This window comes from Hyaena hyaena, unplaced genomic scaffold (assembly GCF_003009895.1).
Source record: "Hyaena hyaena isolate Hyena2069 unplaced genomic scaffold, ASM300989v1 scaffold_96, whole genome shotgun sequence".
Lineage (NCBI taxonomy): Eukaryota > Metazoa > Chordata > Mammalia > Carnivora > Hyaenidae > Hyaena > Hyaena hyaena.
Genome location: NW_024080729.1, coordinates 2,435,981 through 2,455,001, shown reverse-complemented (window position 1 = coordinate 2,455,001; position 19,021 = coordinate 2,435,981). Strand labels below are relative to the sequence as shown.

Below are 19,021 nucleotides of genomic sequence, written 5' to 3'. Positions count from 1 at the left end.
TGCAGAGCATTTGGAAAGAAACTGAGGAATACATAATAATGTAAGGGGTAAATGGAAACAGGTGGAGGAGAATTAGGTACAAGAAATAGGACATGTGGGGCCTAGAAGAGGGCTAGAAAAGGAAAAAATATAAATTATTCTTCCTGATATCATGGTACCAACGAACAACTGCCTTATAGTTAGAAATACTTAGTAAAACCTTTGAAGTACATGTAGAGGGAATGTGGCACGGCCGACTCAGCTCCCTAAAGGAAAGCCCTCAAGCTTGTTGTTTCCTAAGGGTTGACCTGTCAGAAGTTCCCGGGTCATCTGATGCCCCTTGCAGTGACGCCTTGGGAATGACCTAGGGCACTGGGAGCAATGGTGACCTCTGGTTGTTTTTCCTCTTGACTCCACCCAGGGAACAAGAGGCAACAGAGGTGGGGTTCTTTTTCCAGGCTTCAGTCTTGGGTAGGAAACCCTACTTCGACAGGGTTTATCCACATGTATAAGTAAAAACCCTGCTCCTGAATCCTCTTGATGAGAAGAATGGAGGGACTCTGCAGTGACTCACGGCAGCCTCCCACTCTGCAGCAGAAAATAAATAAGCCGACACTTACTTACTTGGTACTTCCTAGATGCCAGGCCCCCCTCAAAGGCTTTCCATATATTGCCTCATTTAGTCTTCACATTATCCCTGTAAGGGAAGTTCTGGTTTTATGCCCGTTTTAAGGATGGAGACACCAAGGGACAGTGACATTACGTCACTTGCCTTAGGTCCCAAGGCTACTAAGTCATGGAACTGTGATTCAAACCCAGGCATCCTACCCTTGGAGTCTGAGCTCTTAGCCTCTGCTGTGAGCAGGGTGTAGCTGCACATTATACCTGAAGAATATAGCTTTTAGTGTCATTTTGGTGTTCTGTGCTCTCTCTCGGCTCACCAGATGCTTCTCCTCTGCTCCCTAGTGCCCGGAACAAGTTTTTTCTGGCTGGCATTGCATGTCCAAAGATAAACCATCCTCCAGGCTCTGGCCATTTAGAATTTTCCTGAACTAGTCTTTTCCTAGGCATTCAGCCCAGCTCATCTTCCCAGTCTACAGCCTTATGGGTAATGTGTGACTTGTTGTTTGCCTTAATCCTTTATCTGATTAACCCATAGTTTTCCCTTCACAGTCACATTCTCTTAGTCCCCCTCACCCCCAACCTTATATCTTTATATCCACTTTGATCCTCCCAGCCATCCCCTTGGGTTTCACCCTTCCATGGAATCACTGAGTCTTAGAGCTAAAGAGGAACTTTAGCATTGATCTAGCACATAGCCTTGTTTTGTAAAGAGGAAATTGAGGACAGGAGAGGTGAAGTAACTTGCTTACCCAGCTAAAAATGCCACATTAGCACTTGAACCTTTGTTTCTTAATTCTAGTCTGGCATCTTGCCATCACACCACACTCTCTGTCTGCTATCTCTGCCCTCAGCCAAGCCAGTCTCCGCATGTTAGGCCCAATTACTTTGTTTACTTTGGATCTGTAATTTTTTTTAAGATATTATTTTTGGGGCACCCGGCTGGCTCAGTCGGTTGAGCATCTGACTTTGGCTCAGGTCATGAACTCATAGTTCATGGGTTCGATCCCCATGTCAGGCTCTGTGCTGATAGCTTGGGGCCTGGAGCCTGCTTCTGATTCTGTGTCTCCCTCTTTCCCTGCCCCTCCCCTGCTCACACTCTGTCTCTCTCTCTCTCAAAAATAAACATTAAAAAAAATTTTTTTTAAGATTTTATTTTTAAGTAATCTCTACTTCCAACACGGCACTTGAACTCACAACCCTGTGATTAAGAGTTCCATGCTCTATCGACTAAGCCAGCCAGGTGCCCCTAGGCATTTATAATTATGACACCCATTAATGCTGAGGAGGTCTGAGACAGTCTCATATGCAATGGGAAAGTGTATCTCTATATCTGTACTGCGTAATTGGAACTTTATATTCCATGAACTTTCAAGGGAAGGTTGGAGTAGATCTGGCAACTCAGGTGGTTTTGGGATCATTCAGTGACTTAGAACTGAGGACCGAAGCAGAGTCAAGGCTAGTACCCAAAGATGAACTGCTTGGACCTCAGGAAATGCCCTACTATTTTATTTGCAAGTAAAATTTGAGGTGATAATAACAAATATGTCAAGCGCTTACTGTATATGAGGCACTGTGCCATGTACTCTGCTGTGTCCTAGTGTCACAATAGTCACAGAGGTAGTTACCATTTTTATGTCCCTCCCAAAGATGAGACTGATATGCAAAGGAGTTGACTAACCTAAAGTCGTATGTTTAGAGTCCATTAAAAAATCTGTATATGTACATATATATATTTAAGTTTATTTATCTTGAGAGAGAACACACATGTGTGAGCAGGGATGGGGCAGAGAGAGAGAGAACCCCAAGCAGGCTCTGCACTGTCAGCATGGACCCCAGTGCAAGGCTCGATCTCATGAACCGTGAGCTCCCGACTTGAGCTGAAATCAAGAGTCGGATGCTGACGGAGCCACCCAGGCGCCTCTAGAGTCCATTTTTTAAAATTGAAGTATAATTGATCTATGCTGTTACATTAGTTTCAAGTGTACAGCATAGTGATCAGACAAGTTGTACTTTCTGCTGTGCTCGCCACCAGTGTAGCTGCCAGCTGTCCCCATACAAGGCTGTGTATCCCCTATGCTGTTCACTGACTGTGTCCCCTATGCTCTACCTTTCGTCCTCATGACTTACTCATCCCCTAACTGGAAAGCTGTGTCTCTCAGCCCCCTTCTCCCATTTTGCCCATCCCCCTCATTCCCCTTCCCTCTGGCAACCATCCGTTTGTTCTCTATTACTTTGAGTCTCTTGCTGCTTTTGTTGTTGTTGTTTAGATTCCACGTGTAAATGAAATCATATAGTTACCAAGTGACCTAGTAATACCTGACTTTGTTTTATATATGTTTTTGTTTAAAGATACTTTATTTAATACATGTTGTTGATTGATTAACACCGAATTCCCCGTCAACAGCACCATAACAAAGCTTACCTAACATGTGTATTTTTTCTGGAAGGCACCTCACAGCCTGCTTGCTCTTAGGAACGCTAGAGAGGACTTTAGTATTGTGCTCGAGGCTGTTTTTTAGTTAGTAAACTATTTGTTGAGCAGTTTTGGGTTCACAGCAAAGTTAAGTAGAAAGCACAGAGAGTTCCGATAGTACCCCCTGTCCCCACAAGCACACAGTGTCTTTGGGAGCCATTCTGACCTGTGAAACCACAGTAAGAATGCAAAAACTGTGGCACCAAATACTCAAAAGGGACACTCATTTGCAATTCTAGAGGTGCAACAGAAAGGTAGAGTGTTGCCTCCCTCCACCTCCGCTAGCGTTCACCACTCTGCCCCAGGAATTGACTGGGTTATAAATAAATTTCAGAGAGAAGGCAGATTCACAGATCAGAGTCTGTAAGTACGGAGGATTGATTGTAGCCTTTTAATTACAGTACTTTATAGAATGCTGCTATGTGTTTTTATGCTCAGAAGAGCAAGTTCCTCATTTTTTTCTTCAGGAATTTATTGTCTACAACTCTTACCACTCAATATTAGACAAATAAGCCAATTAAAAATGGGCAAAAATTTGAATAGACCTTTCTCCAGAAAAAGATATACAGATAATGAGAGTGTAAACTAGTGCAGCTGCTTTGGAAAACAGTTTGGCAGTTCCTCCGAAAATTGGACAGAGTTATCAAGTGATCTAGTAATTTCACTCCTAGGTGGAGTGGAAGAATTGGAAACACATATCCACACCAAAACTTGAATGCAGGTATTCATAGGAGCATTGTCCATAATAGCCCCAAAGTGGGAATGTCCAGCAACATATGGATGAGTAAACAAAATGTAGTGTATCCACATAATGGATACACTTCTACTTGGCAGTAGAAGGGGAAGAACATTTGATAGACACTGTAACATGGATGAACCTTGAAAACATCAGGCTAAATTAATGAAGCCAGACACAAAAGATCTTATATTGTACAGTTCCATTTATTTGAAATATCGGAATATGCACATGCACAGAGACTGAAAAGATGAGTCGTTGCTGCCAGTCGGGCTGGCAGGAGAGAGTTAGTATGGGAAGTGTCTCCTAATAGGCACAGGGTTTCTTTTTAGGGCAATAAAAATGTTTTATAATTATATAATGGTGATAGTTATTCAACTATATGAATACACTAAAAGCCACTGGATTGTACACTTTGAATGAATTTTATGGTCTGGGAATTAAATCTCAATAAAACTACTTTTTTTCTTAATGTTTTATCTACACAGAGAAAGTAAAATAATGCTCTCTCCTTCCAGTCCTGCCCTCTTTATGCCCAGCATGGAGAGAGGCTCGAGCCGTCCAGTGATGCATGAGCAGTGAGGGGTGAGGGTCCTCAGGTCCACCCATCTGCCCAAGGTGTATCACATAAGGCTCTGTGCCTGAGGGAGGTGTCCTCCATAGATTTTAAGCAGTGACCATACTTTGTAAGTCATTTGTATTACCTAGGATGCCTTCTTTTTAATTTTTTAAAAATGTTTATTCATTTTTGAGAGAGAAGGAGACAGAGCGAACAGGGGAGGGGCAGAGAAATCTAAAGCAGGATCCAAGCTCCGAGCGATCAGCACAGAGCCTGATGTGGGGCTCGAACTCACAAACTATGAGATCATGACCTGAACCAAAGTCAGGCATTTAACTGACTGAGCCACCCAGGCGGCCCCCCCCAGGATGCCTTCTGGCCCTTAAGTTATTTCCAGAGTTACTTTGGGCAGGGGATGGATTATTGCCTGTTCTCATACATTTATTCTTGTAGATGAACTTCAGAATGAGATTGTCACAGCCCCACCCTACTCCCATCTCCACCAGAAAGAAACTCTGTTCCCACTCTGTTCCCATGAACCTATCCAACTTCTATTGAATATACTTTTGGGTAGACTTAGCGTCTTTATGATATTTAGTCTTCCCACCTAAGATCATGGTATGATGAGTTTATTTAATGCCCTTCAGTAAAATTCTGTAGTTTTATCCTTCTTGTTAAATTTATTGCTGATTGTGAAGGAGGCCATTTTCCGTTCCAATTTTTACATGACTGTGGCCAAGAGAGTAAGAAGTAATTGATGTTTATGTGTCTGGATGTGAATATCCTGTATTCTGCCACCTTACTGAGGCCACTCTTTAGTACTCTCTTTCTCCCCTGATTTCCTTCCCGGGGTTTTCTTCTGCCTGTTTCTCAAGCCATCTCTACCTGGAAATCCCATGAGTATCTAAAGCTCAGAATAAAACTGAAATGAGCTAATTTACAACTAAAATAATCTCTTCATGCTCTTAGGTTCAGAACTGCTCACGGCTAGCTCTTGAAGCACCTTTGTATAAATTAGGAGAAGATGCCTCTTTTCTGACACTTGACTCATATCTCCTGGGGAGATTGCTATACCTGATTCTGTCAGAATATGACACGTGACTGCAGAGAAATGTCATAATGAATCTGCAGGTGTCTGGCGTCTTCTGTGTCCAGGCTTGCTTAGACGAGGTGTGTTCAGGCAGTCTCAGCTGCAGAGGCATTCTTGTAGCACTGCGGATTTTATTTTATTTTATTTTATTTTATTTTATTTTATTTTAGCTATTTTATTTTAGCTATTCTATTCTATTCTATTCTATTCTATTCTATTCTATAGAAATGTCTATTCTTGAGAGAGAGAGAGTGCAAGCAGGTGAGGAAGCAAGGGGGAGACAGAATCTGAAGCAGAATCTAGGCTCTGAGCTGTTGGCACTGAGCCCCGCGTGGGGCTTGAATTCACAAACCACGAGATCATGACCTGAGCTAACATCAGACACTTAACTGACGGCGCCACCCAGCTGCCCCTTTGTAGTGCCGCTTAGATATGTCTTTAGTGCCTCCGTTTACCTCATTATATTTCACCTCTCATCACAGTACAACCTCCGCTTCCCACCCTTGCCAAAAGGACAAAAACAAAGTGTAACCCAGTATTCCTCTTTCCAGCCTCTCTCATCTCAGACACTCTAGTCACAGTCCAGAATAACCTTCCTAAAGCATCAGAAACCCCTGCCCAAAGGCCCCTGATGGTCCCTTACTTTGCTCAGAGTCCGATGTGCTCCAAGCCCCAGAACCCTCATCGCAGTCTTCCTCCGCAGCTGCTTTTCTCGAGACCCCCCGCCCCTCTCTGTGCTCTGTCCCGTCGGGAACTCATGGTTAGCTCCTGTCGCCTCTCCCTCTCCGTTTTCTCATCCGTGAAGGGAGAATACTGCTGCCTCCTCGATAATTCTGTGGTAGCAGGTAAAAGATATGGCTCACGCCCGTGACCAGCACAGGGCCTGACTCTTTCCCCTGCCTTCCCCATCCCTCACAAGGATTTGGAACCTGAAATGCTATATAACTATTACAGGTTGTTATGCTTATTTACGCCTCATTGTATGGCCATTACCCGAAGTTTTTCTTTTTAGGCAAGAATTCATATTTGACCTCTAATGAGGAACATTTGAAAAGATTCCAGAAAGAAAAATAAGGGTCACTTTGCAGCCTCAGTGTACCACCACAACAGGTACCACCAAAGGGTTCCCGGCTATCCTCGGAGGCACCTGGCAGGCTGAAGGGTGCAGCATTGTGCCCTGGCTGTGACGGTCTGCCCATGACTGAGGAGGGTCAGGAGGGGAGGTGACAGCCACCTCAAGGAAAGTTGTTTGGAGGGTGCTCAGGAAGTGTGCTGAGAGCACAGCCCTTCCCCGTGGGGTTCCCTCCCCCCACTACTCCTGCCTTAAGGAAACAAGGAAGAAGCACTTGCGGCCACAGCAAATGTTTTGTGGTTAAGAGCCATTTTCCAAGTGTCTGTGCTGGTCCAGAGAATTGATTTCATTTCAGCCCCATTTAGTGGTCCGTTTATCTTCTGTTCGAGCCTCTCTCCCGATTCGGTTTCCATTGGGTTTTAATCAGAAACCATCTGGCGAAAACATTTTGGATCCACATTAGGGTTTATCATAAGAACAATCTCCAAGAACACAGATGAAACCCGGAGTGGAACAGAACACAAACAAGAAATAATGCAATAACACTATCAACAGAACAGTGTCAGAAGGAGGGAACCGAGGGAAACCCAGAGTTTATGTGTAGAGAGGGAGCCAACCCTTCAGAGGAGGACCAGCCCGGGGAAAGGGGGTAGGCGGGCAACTAGCACTCACACCAGGGGCTGGTGGGCCCTTCTTCCCTTGCTCACCAACCTGCTGTCCTTGGTGGGGTAGAAGCCACGGTTAGTAGCCCTTCCCCACTTCTGAGCTGGGACAGAGCACTGTCCAATCCATGGGCACATGCAGTTCACTCCCCTCCGGAGATGGGCAGAGCCCCGTCTCCTTTCCACACCCTTTTCTTCGTCTCCCTTTCCCAGAGCCATCCTGCCCTCCACTTGGGGAAGACATGCAGTGGGGCTCATCACCGATGACGGGACCACGCTTATTTGCCTACCCCTCCCCCATGTGCTGTAGACTTTCAGACGCTTGGGTCACGGGTTTGAAAACAGTGGAAGAGCTACGTCTCCAGCCCCACGTCGCTGAATATCTTCTCCAACTGGTCATCATCGTGGCTTTGACTTAAGGGATACATATACATGTTAAAAAATATTTTCCATAAAGTATAGCAAACTATAGAGAACATACTTCTCCTTCCAACCCCATCCCTGTGCCCCCCGCCCCTTTATCAGAGGCTGTTTCATCTGTATCTTTTCAGAGGTCACCAGTGCTTATCATTGTTAACTTTTAAAAATTATTATCGTGTCTTTCCTTTTTACTTTTACTGCTGAGGCTGCTAGATTTACCCGCTGTGTTTGTTCTTCCTGTGTCTGCCTTCTCCACATCCCTTCCTGTCACAGACTTTGACCCTTGGTGGACAAGCAGTTGTGAGCAGAATGAGTCGGACTCCATCCCTGCCAACTGCACCGGCTGTGCCCAGAAATTACCCCTCAAGGTGATGCTCCTGGAAGATACTCCGGAGAACTTTGAGACACTCCATCCTCTGGTGATCAAGGTGAGCAGGAAGCAGGATTCTCCCACTGACAGATGGTCTGCTTAATGCCCACAAGGCAGCAAGCTCTGGGACGTTCTCAATAAGTAATCCTGTGTTGTTCTGTCTCGCTCTTCTTGTCCACCCTGCCAAGACGGGCCAGCTCTTATTCCCAGAGGAGCTCCAGCACTTTCTGTGCCAGTACCCCGAGGTGGCGGAGGGCTTCACCGAAGGGCTTTTCTCCAAGTGGTGGCACTGCCTTCCCGAGCGGTGGTTCCCATTTCCTTACCCGTGGTGAGTGTGGGCAAGGGCACTTGGTCTGTGCATGATAGGAAGGGGGGCAGACCGAAGGTCAAAACACTACCACTGAGACCCTCCCGTGCCCCACACTGTGTGGACCAGGGTCCTCTTCAAGTCAGATGACACTCAGGAGCTCACTGTTGAAAGATCAGAGGTGGGAGATAAAGAGGATGAGTCAAAGAGGTGTGTCAAAAGGGCTGTCACCGTGACTGGACACCGAGATTGCCTCATAGCATCGCAGTTTACCTCTGAGTATGTCTGTGCAGGATGCACCCTGAGCATTGAAGGGCTAGAGTCAAGGCCTGAAGAATATAAGGAAACTTCATTTACTGACACCTTGTTGGCGTCAGACAGTGTGGGTTGGTGGTTAGGCCCTGTTGTTCACTGGTGAGGCTCATGTTAGCTCTAGGAAGTAGGAATTATCATTGTTGTTTTTCAGATCAGAAAAGTTTCAGATCAGAGAGGTTAAGTACCTTGCTCAGCCAGGATCAAAACCCAGGCCTGTCTTCCTGTTCCTTCTTGTGTTCTGTAGAAGACATGGTCTGTTTCTTGGGATGAAGATTGCTCTCTAGAAGAAAAGAAAGCAAGCCAGTTTCCATCTAGAACCATTCCAAAAGAGAATTGAAATTGCTTTCTTTGGCCTGATAATTTCTCAATGCTTTTGTCTTTTTTTTTTTTTAATTTTTAATGTTTTATTTATTTCTGAGAGAGAGAGAGACAGTGTGAGCAGGGGAGGGTCAGAGAGAGAGGGAGATACAGAATCTGAAACAGGCTCCAGGCTCTGAGCTGGCTGTCAGCACAGAGCCCGACACGGGACTCGAACCCACGAACCGTGAGATCATGGCCTGAACCGGAGTCGGAAGCTCAACCAGACTGAGCCACCCAGGCACCCCTCAATGCTTTTGTCTTTATTAAAGCATTATTTAATTTGTTTATGCGTTGATTTGCATAATAGAATACTCACTCTAACTAGTCAGGCTTCCCACCGCATGCTACACTGCCCTCCGAGGTTTCTTGATTTTTGCCCTTTCCTCCTCCCTTCTGTTCTCCCTCCTGGTCTGTTTCTTCGGTCTCTTTTCCAAGACAGAATGAATGGGCCGTTTATTTCCTTCCTCTATATGTTGTTTTAGCTGGATTTTATAAACATCCCACCCACACGTACAAATGGCGGCTGTGGCGTTGTGTGTGTGCTTGTGCGTGTTACACTTAATTGGTTTGGCATGCACCTAATACTTAAGATACTGTCCTCATATTTCTCCCCCTTTACCCACCGCCCACAGCTTTCCCACCCTTGCTTGGCCCTGCTAGTCATGGAGCTAGAGGCCGGCCTGCCCATCTGACTTACTTTCGTCTCTTTCAAACTTTTACAGGAGAAGACCTCTAAACAGATCCCGCATTTTACACGAGCTCTTTCCGGTTTTCACCTACCTGCCATTTCCAAACGAAGCCTCCTTAAGAAAGTGCTTCCTTCTTCAGCCGGAACCTATTGTGGGTAGTAAGGTAGGACATTTTGAGAGGACTTGGGTCGAGGATTTTCCTCATTTGGCACCTGGGCTGATGTCCTAATCCCTTCCTTCCCTACATGTCAACACGGAGTGTGACTTGCTAGCGGGGGGACCTGCAGTGGCCCACCCTTTTATGAAGGCGTGCTTGTAAAAAGTCTAGTTACCTTGCACATTTATCTCCTGGCCTAGACACGTGGGGGCAAGCTACTTTTCTACAGTAGGAAGTAGAATCCTAAACTTTGAAGGGACCCAAGCATCCGATTAATCTGACTTCCCTCCCTCAAAGTAGAAAGCAGGCAGACTGTGAATGAATAGCCCAACTTACTCATGTTGTGGATAGGGACACTGAGCCCCAGAGAGAGTAAATGATTTGCCCAAGGACACAGGAAGTTAACAGGAGGGCTCTACCCACCCCCACCCCCATTCCCAGGTTGGTTTTCCCCAGAAATAAACTAATGAGAGACTTCAGGCAGAGAGCTGGAAAAGCAGACTGTTTGAGAGGTTTGGGCACAAAAGTGTTGATGGGCACCAGACTAGTTTTGGTAGTAATGCTTCTTAGTCCATGGCCAAGACCCCAGAGCCCACACTTACATCTCCGGGGCCAGTGGACCCGGTAAAGCTGTCCTGTATTGTGTCCATTTACTTTTCTCTGAATTGCCCTTTTGTTGAGCCTCATTCCTGAGGAAGGTTTTTGACTTTGGATTGGTTTGGAAGAACTAAAAGGATGAAATTTCCCAAACTGTGACCCCTACCAACTCCGGGTTGTGTTTTCAACCTCCCAATACTATTGTTTGGCTCCGAATTTGCTGAATCGTCTTAAAGGAATTTCAAAGCCTATAAAAACAATCATTTTGTCTAGGAGTAAGAACTTCTGTCTGCCAGCAGTAGGGTGGAGGTGCTGGGCTCTTGCCTCAGAGTTGAAAGTTTATTCTGCTGTCCCCAGCTAGAACTCAGGGCCCTAGTATGATTTCATTCTCATCATGATGATATAATTTTGAGCAAAAGCTTTTATCTTTATCTTGGTTTTCCCCACTTGAATCTGAGGTTAATTTCACTAGTCTGGTTAACAGGGACCCTGAGGAGCCCAGCCCAGAGGGTAAATGCGAAGTCACTCAGACGCCTGTCAGACTCTTGTGGTCCCCAAGCGTGTTGGGGAAGGGGAGTGGTCCAAATAGGCAAAAGTCCTGAGAGTCTGGTTTCTTAGAGCATCTGCTCCCCGCCCCGCCCGGGCTCTCCTCGCTCTTCAGCCTTGTTACTCCACGCTGGGCCCCTGGACCCTGGTAAAGTCACACGTCTGTGGGCCTAGGATCCGAGAGGCAGCCTTGGGACAGAAGATAAGAGGCGAGGCACTGGGGAAAGAGGTGAGGGCCTCCAAGGAAGGCCCGTTTCACCCAGTCCGCAGTGTAGCCTGGAGCTGGCCTGCTCCATCCGGTTGTCCGTTTCTTCCCCTCCTGGGTGTGGAGGGATAGGGTTCCGCCCCCTCTTAGGCCCGTATGAAAAGAGGGTACATCCACTTGGTTCTAGTCTTCCACGTTTCTTCAAGACTGCAGATGTCAGGGTTTCTGCCAGTCACTTGCAAGCCACTAGTCCTCCTAGTTAGTCCCCCTCCTGTCCTGACAGTGGCAGTTGAATGGCTCTAGTGTTGCCAGGGAAACAGTCATGGGCAGGGCCTATGGGAGCAATGGAGAGACCAGGGTTGGAGACCAGAGAAGACGGAGCCAAAACCAAAGCTCTGGAGGGCTCAAGTGGTGAAGAGAAAGTCTGGCTCAGGGAGTCAGGCTTCGGATCCCTGCCTTATATGGACACGGAAAGGCTTTTCCTGGAGGGGACCTGGAGGGGGGTCCTGAAAGTTTTCTCTCACCATCTAGGTAGGAAGCAGAGCCTGAGCAAGACCAGGTTCTCCCTTTGGCCCTCCTCCTGCCCACCCCAACACCAGGGTCCACAGCTGTACCTGGCCCATCGCGGCTTGCACTTAATGCCCGTTGGTGGCAGTGGTAGCCCTCACGGGCCCAGCAGTTGCCTGTGGGGGTGCGTCGCCCAGTTGTCTCCTTACTATTGAAACTCTGAGGCCAATCTTTCTGTCATTACTCTTTAGTCCATTGTATGAGAGATCTGCTGACCTAGTGTGAACCTGAACTTCCTGCTGTTCAGTTCTCACCAAAACTCTGGCAGTAAGAAATAATTTTCTAGAAATGCTAGTACATTGCCCAAAGTATATGCAGGCAATCTATTTCTCTAAAAAAATCTGGACCAAACCAGACCCTCAGAAGATTGTATACTTAGACCGCCATATGTTGGCCTCTGCTAGACTTCTGTTAAATTGTGCTTAGATGACTTGCCTTTAGCCCCCTTTGGAGCTGCGGCTAGAAGCAGTCATGAATTATAAAGCTCATGCTATATCTGCATTCGGGCTATTTGTTGAGAATGTCTCTTACTAAATCATGGGGTCTCTTTAGGTAGAGCCCACAGAAGAGATTTTACCCAGCTCTCAGGACCAGGAGAGGCCATGCTTAGGAGAAACTAGTTTGTTTTTGTCTCTTGGACATAATTGCGAATTGTGTTACTGGTTCTGTTTTCTTTTTTGCTTAGGCTGCTAGGAAACTCAGAGCCCTCTATAGACAGATTTGTGTACATTAATCTCCCATGCCACTGGGTCTTTCTTACTTTGTTTTCTTTTCCCTCCTCTTCTTCTTTTCTTGTTTTTTTCCTTGCAGATGCACAGAATGCATGACCTATTTATCATCGGCAGCGGCGAGGCCATGTTACAGCTCATCCCTCCCTTCCAGTGCCAAAGACACTGCCAGTCCGTGGCAATGCCACTAGAGCCAGGGGATGTTGGTAGGTGGCGCCCCCAGAGGGCAAGGTCCGTTTCAGGATCTTTGTAGTTTTTAACTCAGAAAATAGCCTAAGAATTAAATATTGCCTTCGCAAAGCTTCAATTCAGTAGAGTCAAAAATAGCATTCCTTTATGGGCAGAGCCCGTATTTGTGCTGGGTGGAACAACTGATAGGGAAATTAGCCCAGAGAAGTGCCTCATTTTATATATATTTAGAATGTGTGATGTGTTCCATTGGTTGTAGAAACTTCGTTAGAAGGCATCATAGAAAATATTTAAGGGCACCTGGGTGACTCAGTCGGTTGAGCGTCCGACTTCAGCTCAGGTCATGATCTCACAGTTCGTGAGTTCGAGCCCCGCCGAGAGTAGAGAGCCCGCTTCAGATCCTCTGTCTCCCTCTCCCCCATTCACGCTCTCTCAAAAATTAACATTTAAAAAAAGAAGAAAATATTTAGAGCAATCCTTTATTTTACAGATGAGGAGATTGAGACCCAGAGAGGAGAGGTGACCTTCCCAAGTCCCTCCTGTCACTTAGGCAAAGCGCCAAGCTTTAAGTGTCTCCTTCAACAGAGTCAGGTCAGGGGAGGCACAATCCTGGAGGAAACCCTGTCTGTGTCTCTTTCGCTGATCACGCAGTGCAAGCAGTATGTGAGGGCAACGGCCCCATGAGGAGACATTCCCTTCCGTGTGGGCCCCACTGCCAAGTCACAGCCTCGCAGTCATGACTCACTCTTGGCTCTTTGATTTCCCAACTGCGGCTTGCTCTGTGCATTATATTCTAAAACTCTGTTCCAAACAGACAGGTTTGAATCAACTGCTGTCCGTAGCAATCAGTTTGACAGTAGGGTGTTCTTGGCGGAAGCAGATAGCAGGCATCACGATTGCCTCCTGTGTTTTTCCTGCCCCACAAAACCTAGGGGAAGCCTCAGGCCCCTGACAGAACCCAGGCTGGTTTTCCAGTTGATTTCTTTTACTTTTACCTACTTAGAAGACCCCAGTCCCTGGAAACCTTTCACCCATTTGGAAGTAGGATACAGACTGCAAACTGAGACAGGCTTTAATCCATGTTACATAACTTCTTTCAGTGAAAATCATGCACAAATTAAGCGTTAACTGATAATGGAGCACAGCTGGCCTGGCCTTGGGGAGTTACTGCAAAAAAGAAGATTTTTGTGTAGAAATTGTTTTGAAGCTATTTTCCCATAGTGGAGTGACCCTTCCACGAGGCACGTCTATTTGCACAAGCGTGTGTGGCATTTGCGCTTTGAGAATGCGTAGTTTTCCCTGAAAAGCTCTCTGTCTCCTGTTCTGCAAAGGCCGGACAGTTCAGACAACTACAGAAACACCTTAGTTATCCAAGTGTCAGGCTTCTGGACCCCACAGACCTCTCAAACACTACTTACAGAGTTCGGGGGAATAAGTGGATACCTGTCCGTGATCCAGGAAGCTTCGAGCATCGGGGCTGGTGGGGATCGTGATGAAAGGCCTAAAATCTGGAGCCTGAGCACCTGCCGGGCTGCGAGTGGCCAGCTTGCTGATGAGGAGGCAAGGAGCCCTGTGGGCATGAGAGGCCAGCCACAGGACAGCAACGTGGAGAAGGGATGGGGGACGGACTAGAACAAGAGGGAGAGGGCAGGTCTGGGAGAAGAACGGGGCAGGAGGGGCTGGGGAGGACAGTGAGCGCCTGAAGCAGTGGCAGAGATAGGAGTGATGGCACCACTGCCATCAGTTAAGGACGCAGTTAAGGACGAGTACAGGAACGCGGGCCCTGCGAGCAGAGTAGAATAAGCCAGTGCAGGGGACTGTGGGACAGACGGCAGGTCCAGCACCTCGGGGGGTCCATAAGAATGGCACGGTGACCAGTAGGTTCTGTGGGTTTTGCCAAAGTAAGCACTGTCTGCTGAAGACCGACAGGGATACAGAGCATCAGGAAACCCGCGATAAGAAGCATTTGCGAGAATGGTGTGCGGGTCAGGCATCGGAGGCTGATGGTAGTGAGCCCACACGCCTGCCGTGGTAGATGAGTCACTGCCCACAGTGGCCTTTCTTTTCTTTTTTATTAAGAAAAAAATTTTAATGTTTCTTTTTGAGAGAAAGAGACAGTGTGAGCTGGGGGAGGGGAGAGAGAAAGGGAAACACAGAATCTAAAGCAGCCACAGATGCGGGGCTCAAACTCATGGACTGCAAGACCGTGGCCTGAGCCAAGGTCAGACGCTTAAGCAAATTGAGCCACGCAGGCGCCCATGTAGTGACCTTTCTTGAGTCACCAAGTAGAGGTTGAATTCTATTCAGGGCTCTCAATTGAAGATGGGTAAGTACGTCACACTCTAGAAAATTTTCCATCAGGAGATTTTCAAAGTGTTCCAAGTTTTTAAAGCTTTTAAGTCTACCTTCCTATTCCACTCAAATAATGTAGGGTCAGTGTTTCCTAAATGTTTCTTCAGATCACTGATAACCCTAGGGGTGGGAACAGGAGCCCCTTAGAAAAGCCCTTGGCAAAGAGGGCTCTTGGATCAGCTGATTTGGGGAACTACTTGTCTTGTGATTCCATAGTGCACATCAGTGTACAGAAGGCTCCAGAAGCCTTAGAGGAACCTAGTGTTTCTCAAAGTTCCTTGGCCAGGGAACCCACTGTCCTTGGACTATCTTATGGGATGTTCCCATTTGCAGAACACAATCTAGGAAGTGCTAGTGTGAGCTAATCTGGATGTTCTATAATGAGGCCATGTTACCGATAGCATTAGGAGAATTGGATGGGGGCGTCCTGCTCACCCTCAGATCTCATGCTGTCTTCCTGCCAACGAAGATGAGCTGGGTCTGAGAATTGATGCCCAGTACCAGCCTCGTGCAGGGCATGTTGCCTGTGTGAGCCTGCTGAAGTGTGAGTGGGGTGATAAAGCACTGTGATCCCCTAGTGGCTCCCCTTGGACGTCCCATTACAGAGAGAACTGATAACCGGGACTATGTATGGCGGCCAGAGCTGCCTCGTCTGTGCCCACAGGCGTGCCCAGTCCTTGCCATTCACCTGCTTTCCTGTTGCTGTTTACCTTCAAGGCTATGCTGGTGCCATCCACTGGAAGGTCTATGTTACAGCCAGAGGGGTCCAGCCTTTGGTCATCTGTGACGGGACCACCCTCTCAGAACTCTAGGGAGATGAGAACTGACCAGACGAAACAACTTCGAGGTCTGAAGGAAGACCAGATTGAAAGGGGAGAAATAAAAACAGAAACGATGAAACCACTTTCCAAGGTTCCTTAGTTCCCTGCCCTGTGCATGCGTGTATGAGCCTGCTGTACGCTGGAGGCTGCGGCCGGAGCCTGGCCCTCCCGACGCCTCCACATACCCGCGTGGCCAGGATTTTGCCAGTACCTGTCTGTGAGACTGGCCTCTTCCACACCTTCTGGAACCGCAGCCTCAAGGCCGCCCCTCATGCAGGAAACAGAGCTGACGCCTTCCCTTACTTGCATGGCATGGTCCCCTCTGCTGGCCCCCGGGCCACAGAGGGTGGCCAGCAGGCCCTGACTTCAGGGCCATCCCTCACCAGGTGGGCGCGCTTGGCCTGTCTCCCCGACTGCACCACCCAACACTTTTATGGAAAGCCATGGCCGATTAAAGAAGTTGTTGCAGTTTCCCAAGTGGAGTGGCGTCTAGAACCAAGATTAAGTAATCTCATCGTACTCAAGAAGTGCCCTGCCTTCCCGGTGTCCCCAGCCCTTGGAGTCTCACTAACACCAGGCTGGAGTCTGATTATAATTGAAATGCAAATTCCTGAGGTCAGATTTTCCTCCCCGCCACCTCCCTTCCCTTCCCGCTAGCCTCTCTAGCTGGTTTCTCAGAAGCCAGACTGCCAGTCCCCCTCCCTTGGCGAAGCCCTTTATTGCTGAGGCAGCACCGCTTCTGTCGGGGCCGAGTCTGGGTTACTTTAACAAGTGTCTTCAGAGGGGACGAGTTAGAGCACTGGCCTGGGGAGAGGGCGCCTCCCCAGGTTTGATCTTTAGGGCCCAGCTTTCCTCTGGGAAGATGTTTTACAGATGTGTCAAGCTGATGTTGTAATGTGGCTGGGGAAGGAGCCGCAGACCCCACGTGTTCGCCAGCTGGGCGTGCGACTGTGGCCTCCTCTGTCTTCAAGTGGTTTCTCTCTTTGTACTGGGAGACAAGGTGAGGTGTTTTTATTGTTTGTAACGATATAAAGCTTTGTCTTTTCAGGTGGGTGATTCGCTGCGCTTTTAGTGTGTATTAACCAAACGGTACAGATGAGGACATACTTTTCTTCCCTTCTGCCCCCCCCCTCCCCCCGCGTTTATTCTTTTATTGATGCTGCTAGATACCTGAGCTCCGGTCCTGTACCATCACCCAGCTCAAGAAAAATCCACGCTGTGGCCCCTGGTTGTGAAGTGCAGAAATCAGTTGAATCCAGGTGTCCATGGCCGAGTTAATGGACCAGAGGCAGACCGTGGAGAGGGCAGAATGTGTGACTCCTCGCAGGGTCCCCTGCATCCTTGCGGGTACCTCGTCCTGCACCTCGCCCTTGGGCCCTCTCCCAGCACCTCTCATGAGGAGCCGTGGGGACCATTCGGGTGCCAAGGGGTCGGTTTGTGGGCTTGTAAAGGAGGCAAATGGTTCACAGAGCTCAGGGTGGAAGCACTCCACCTCCACAGACGTGAATGAAACGAGGATAAATGGTACCTGAGGGAGTTTCTTCTTAAACAAGTCCGCGCCTTGTGTGGGTTAATGCAGGAAAAACAAAATTTTTTTGTACATATTAAAGTCATGCTGCTAAGCCGTTATGATTTAAGAGGTTTGAAATCGGAGGGATCATTTCAAGGCCAGCTTTGCGCAAGCTTTTAGAGCCTTCGCAGGGTCCTTACCCCTGCTGCTTGTGGAGGAGGCTTGGACGTAAACAAGTTCCTCAGTTTTCTTAAATGAGGCCCTTTGGGTTAATGAAAGAGAGGGTTCCTTGGAAAAAAAAGAAACTGTTTTGATGACTGCGATCTCTCTCTTGTCTTTGTGCGTTACCCCGCGTTCCTTCCCCGTGTCACGCCTGCCCGTCACACCGTCACTGTTCATAATAGCCACTGCAGCTCAAACCTTTGAAAACTAAGAAGCCCTTGCACGTGTCACCCTTCTGAAGTGTCCCCCGGGGAGTCGCCCAAGCCCCTGCGCTGTCTGCAGTTCAACAAAAAATGGTGTCGCAGCAGATCAGCTGAGACTCCCATGTGTGTCCTACCCATTTTACTTACAATCTGCCCCGTTTGGAATCGAAGGTGGATTTCTGTTAGGGAGGAAATTTTCCACAGCGGGGTTTCCTGGGCTTAATTACTGGATACAGAGAAGTAATTGGCCTTATCCTCAAGGCAATTCTGATAAGCAGGACACAGGAATGGCTTCTTACAGGAATGACCTGCGGTAGCCAGCTAGTCCCTTTCTCCCCGAGGCTTTGTGTGAGGGTGCTGCTCACCCCTCTGTCCGCTCCTCCACCAGAGGCAGAAGGCCTTCCCTGTGACCCGGTGTGCGAAGGAGGGTCATCAGGGTGAGGGAGAAGGGTCGGGAGGCATGGTGGGGGCGCCTAACCAACCCCCCACCTTTACCACCACAGTAAGTACAAAACTACAGGGACCCACTCACACGTTTCCTGACTGGTTACTCTGGGGTGACACTGTGCTGACCTCTGCATGTGGGGTGGGGTCACTGCCTTGTAGGTCCCCAGATAAGCTCCGCGGGGACAAAGGCTGCTTGGCAGCAGCAGTGTGAAGCCTTTACTTCCAGATGGGCTTAGGTCTGGAGGAGTCCAGTATTGACGAGATGCCATACCCGTTCAGGCTTCTCAGAAAAGGCAGAACTTATCTTCTCCCAACTCTCAAATTTTTTTTTAGGGAAGGGAGGAAGTAAAATACTATGGTTTATGAAAACAGAATCTAGGGGGCTCCTGGCTGGCCCAGTTGGTGGAGAGTGAGACTCTTGATCTCAGGGTTTGTAAGTTTGAGTCCCACATTGGGTGTAGAGGTTACTTAAAAATAAAATCTTAAAAAAAAAAAAAAAAACCAGAATCTACTTAGTTGGTTAAAAACAAAACCATCAAGGAAAGGAGCAGACTTGGGCTCATTATCTGAAAGAAAAGTAATATTTGTCCAGTCCGTTTTAAGAGTGTCTCCATAAACGTGATCTCTTTTCATCGCTACTCAGTCCCATAAAGTAGGTATTCGATCTCATCTTACAGACAGCGAGGGCTTAGAACAGTTAACTGATGGCTTTGCAGCGTATTCTTTTCCTGCTTCCGCACAGTGTGGTGCCCGAGAACGAAGATATGGGTTTAACTGGCTCGGGTGTGCCCCAACTGGGGGCGGGGAGGCCCGAGGGAGGG

The 19,021-nt window shown here is 47.8% G+C and overlaps 1 protein-coding gene across 4 annotated transcripts in view; it reads left to right on the top strand.

Moving 5' to 3' along the window:
* CUNH6orf89 (chromosome unknown C6orf89 homolog) overlaps positions 1-19,021 on the top strand; it is a 65,710-nt gene that overhangs the window by 27,670 nt on the left and 19,019 nt on the right. For 3 of the 4 annotated variants that reach the window (XM_039235239.1, XM_039235242.1, XM_039235241.1), the window contains exons 4-7: positions 7,889-8,043; positions 8,174-8,313; positions 9,690-9,819; positions 12,539-12,662. In XM_039235239.1, the coding sequence (XP_039091170.1) occupies positions 7,889-8,043; positions 8,174-8,313; positions 9,690-9,819; positions 12,539-12,662 (549 nt within the window). Of the gene's footprint in view, positions 1-7,888; positions 8,044-8,173; positions 8,314-9,689; positions 9,820-12,538; positions 12,663-15,714; positions 17,448-19,021 lie in introns of those variants that run through there. The other variant, XM_039235240.1, reaches the window with a different exon arrangement.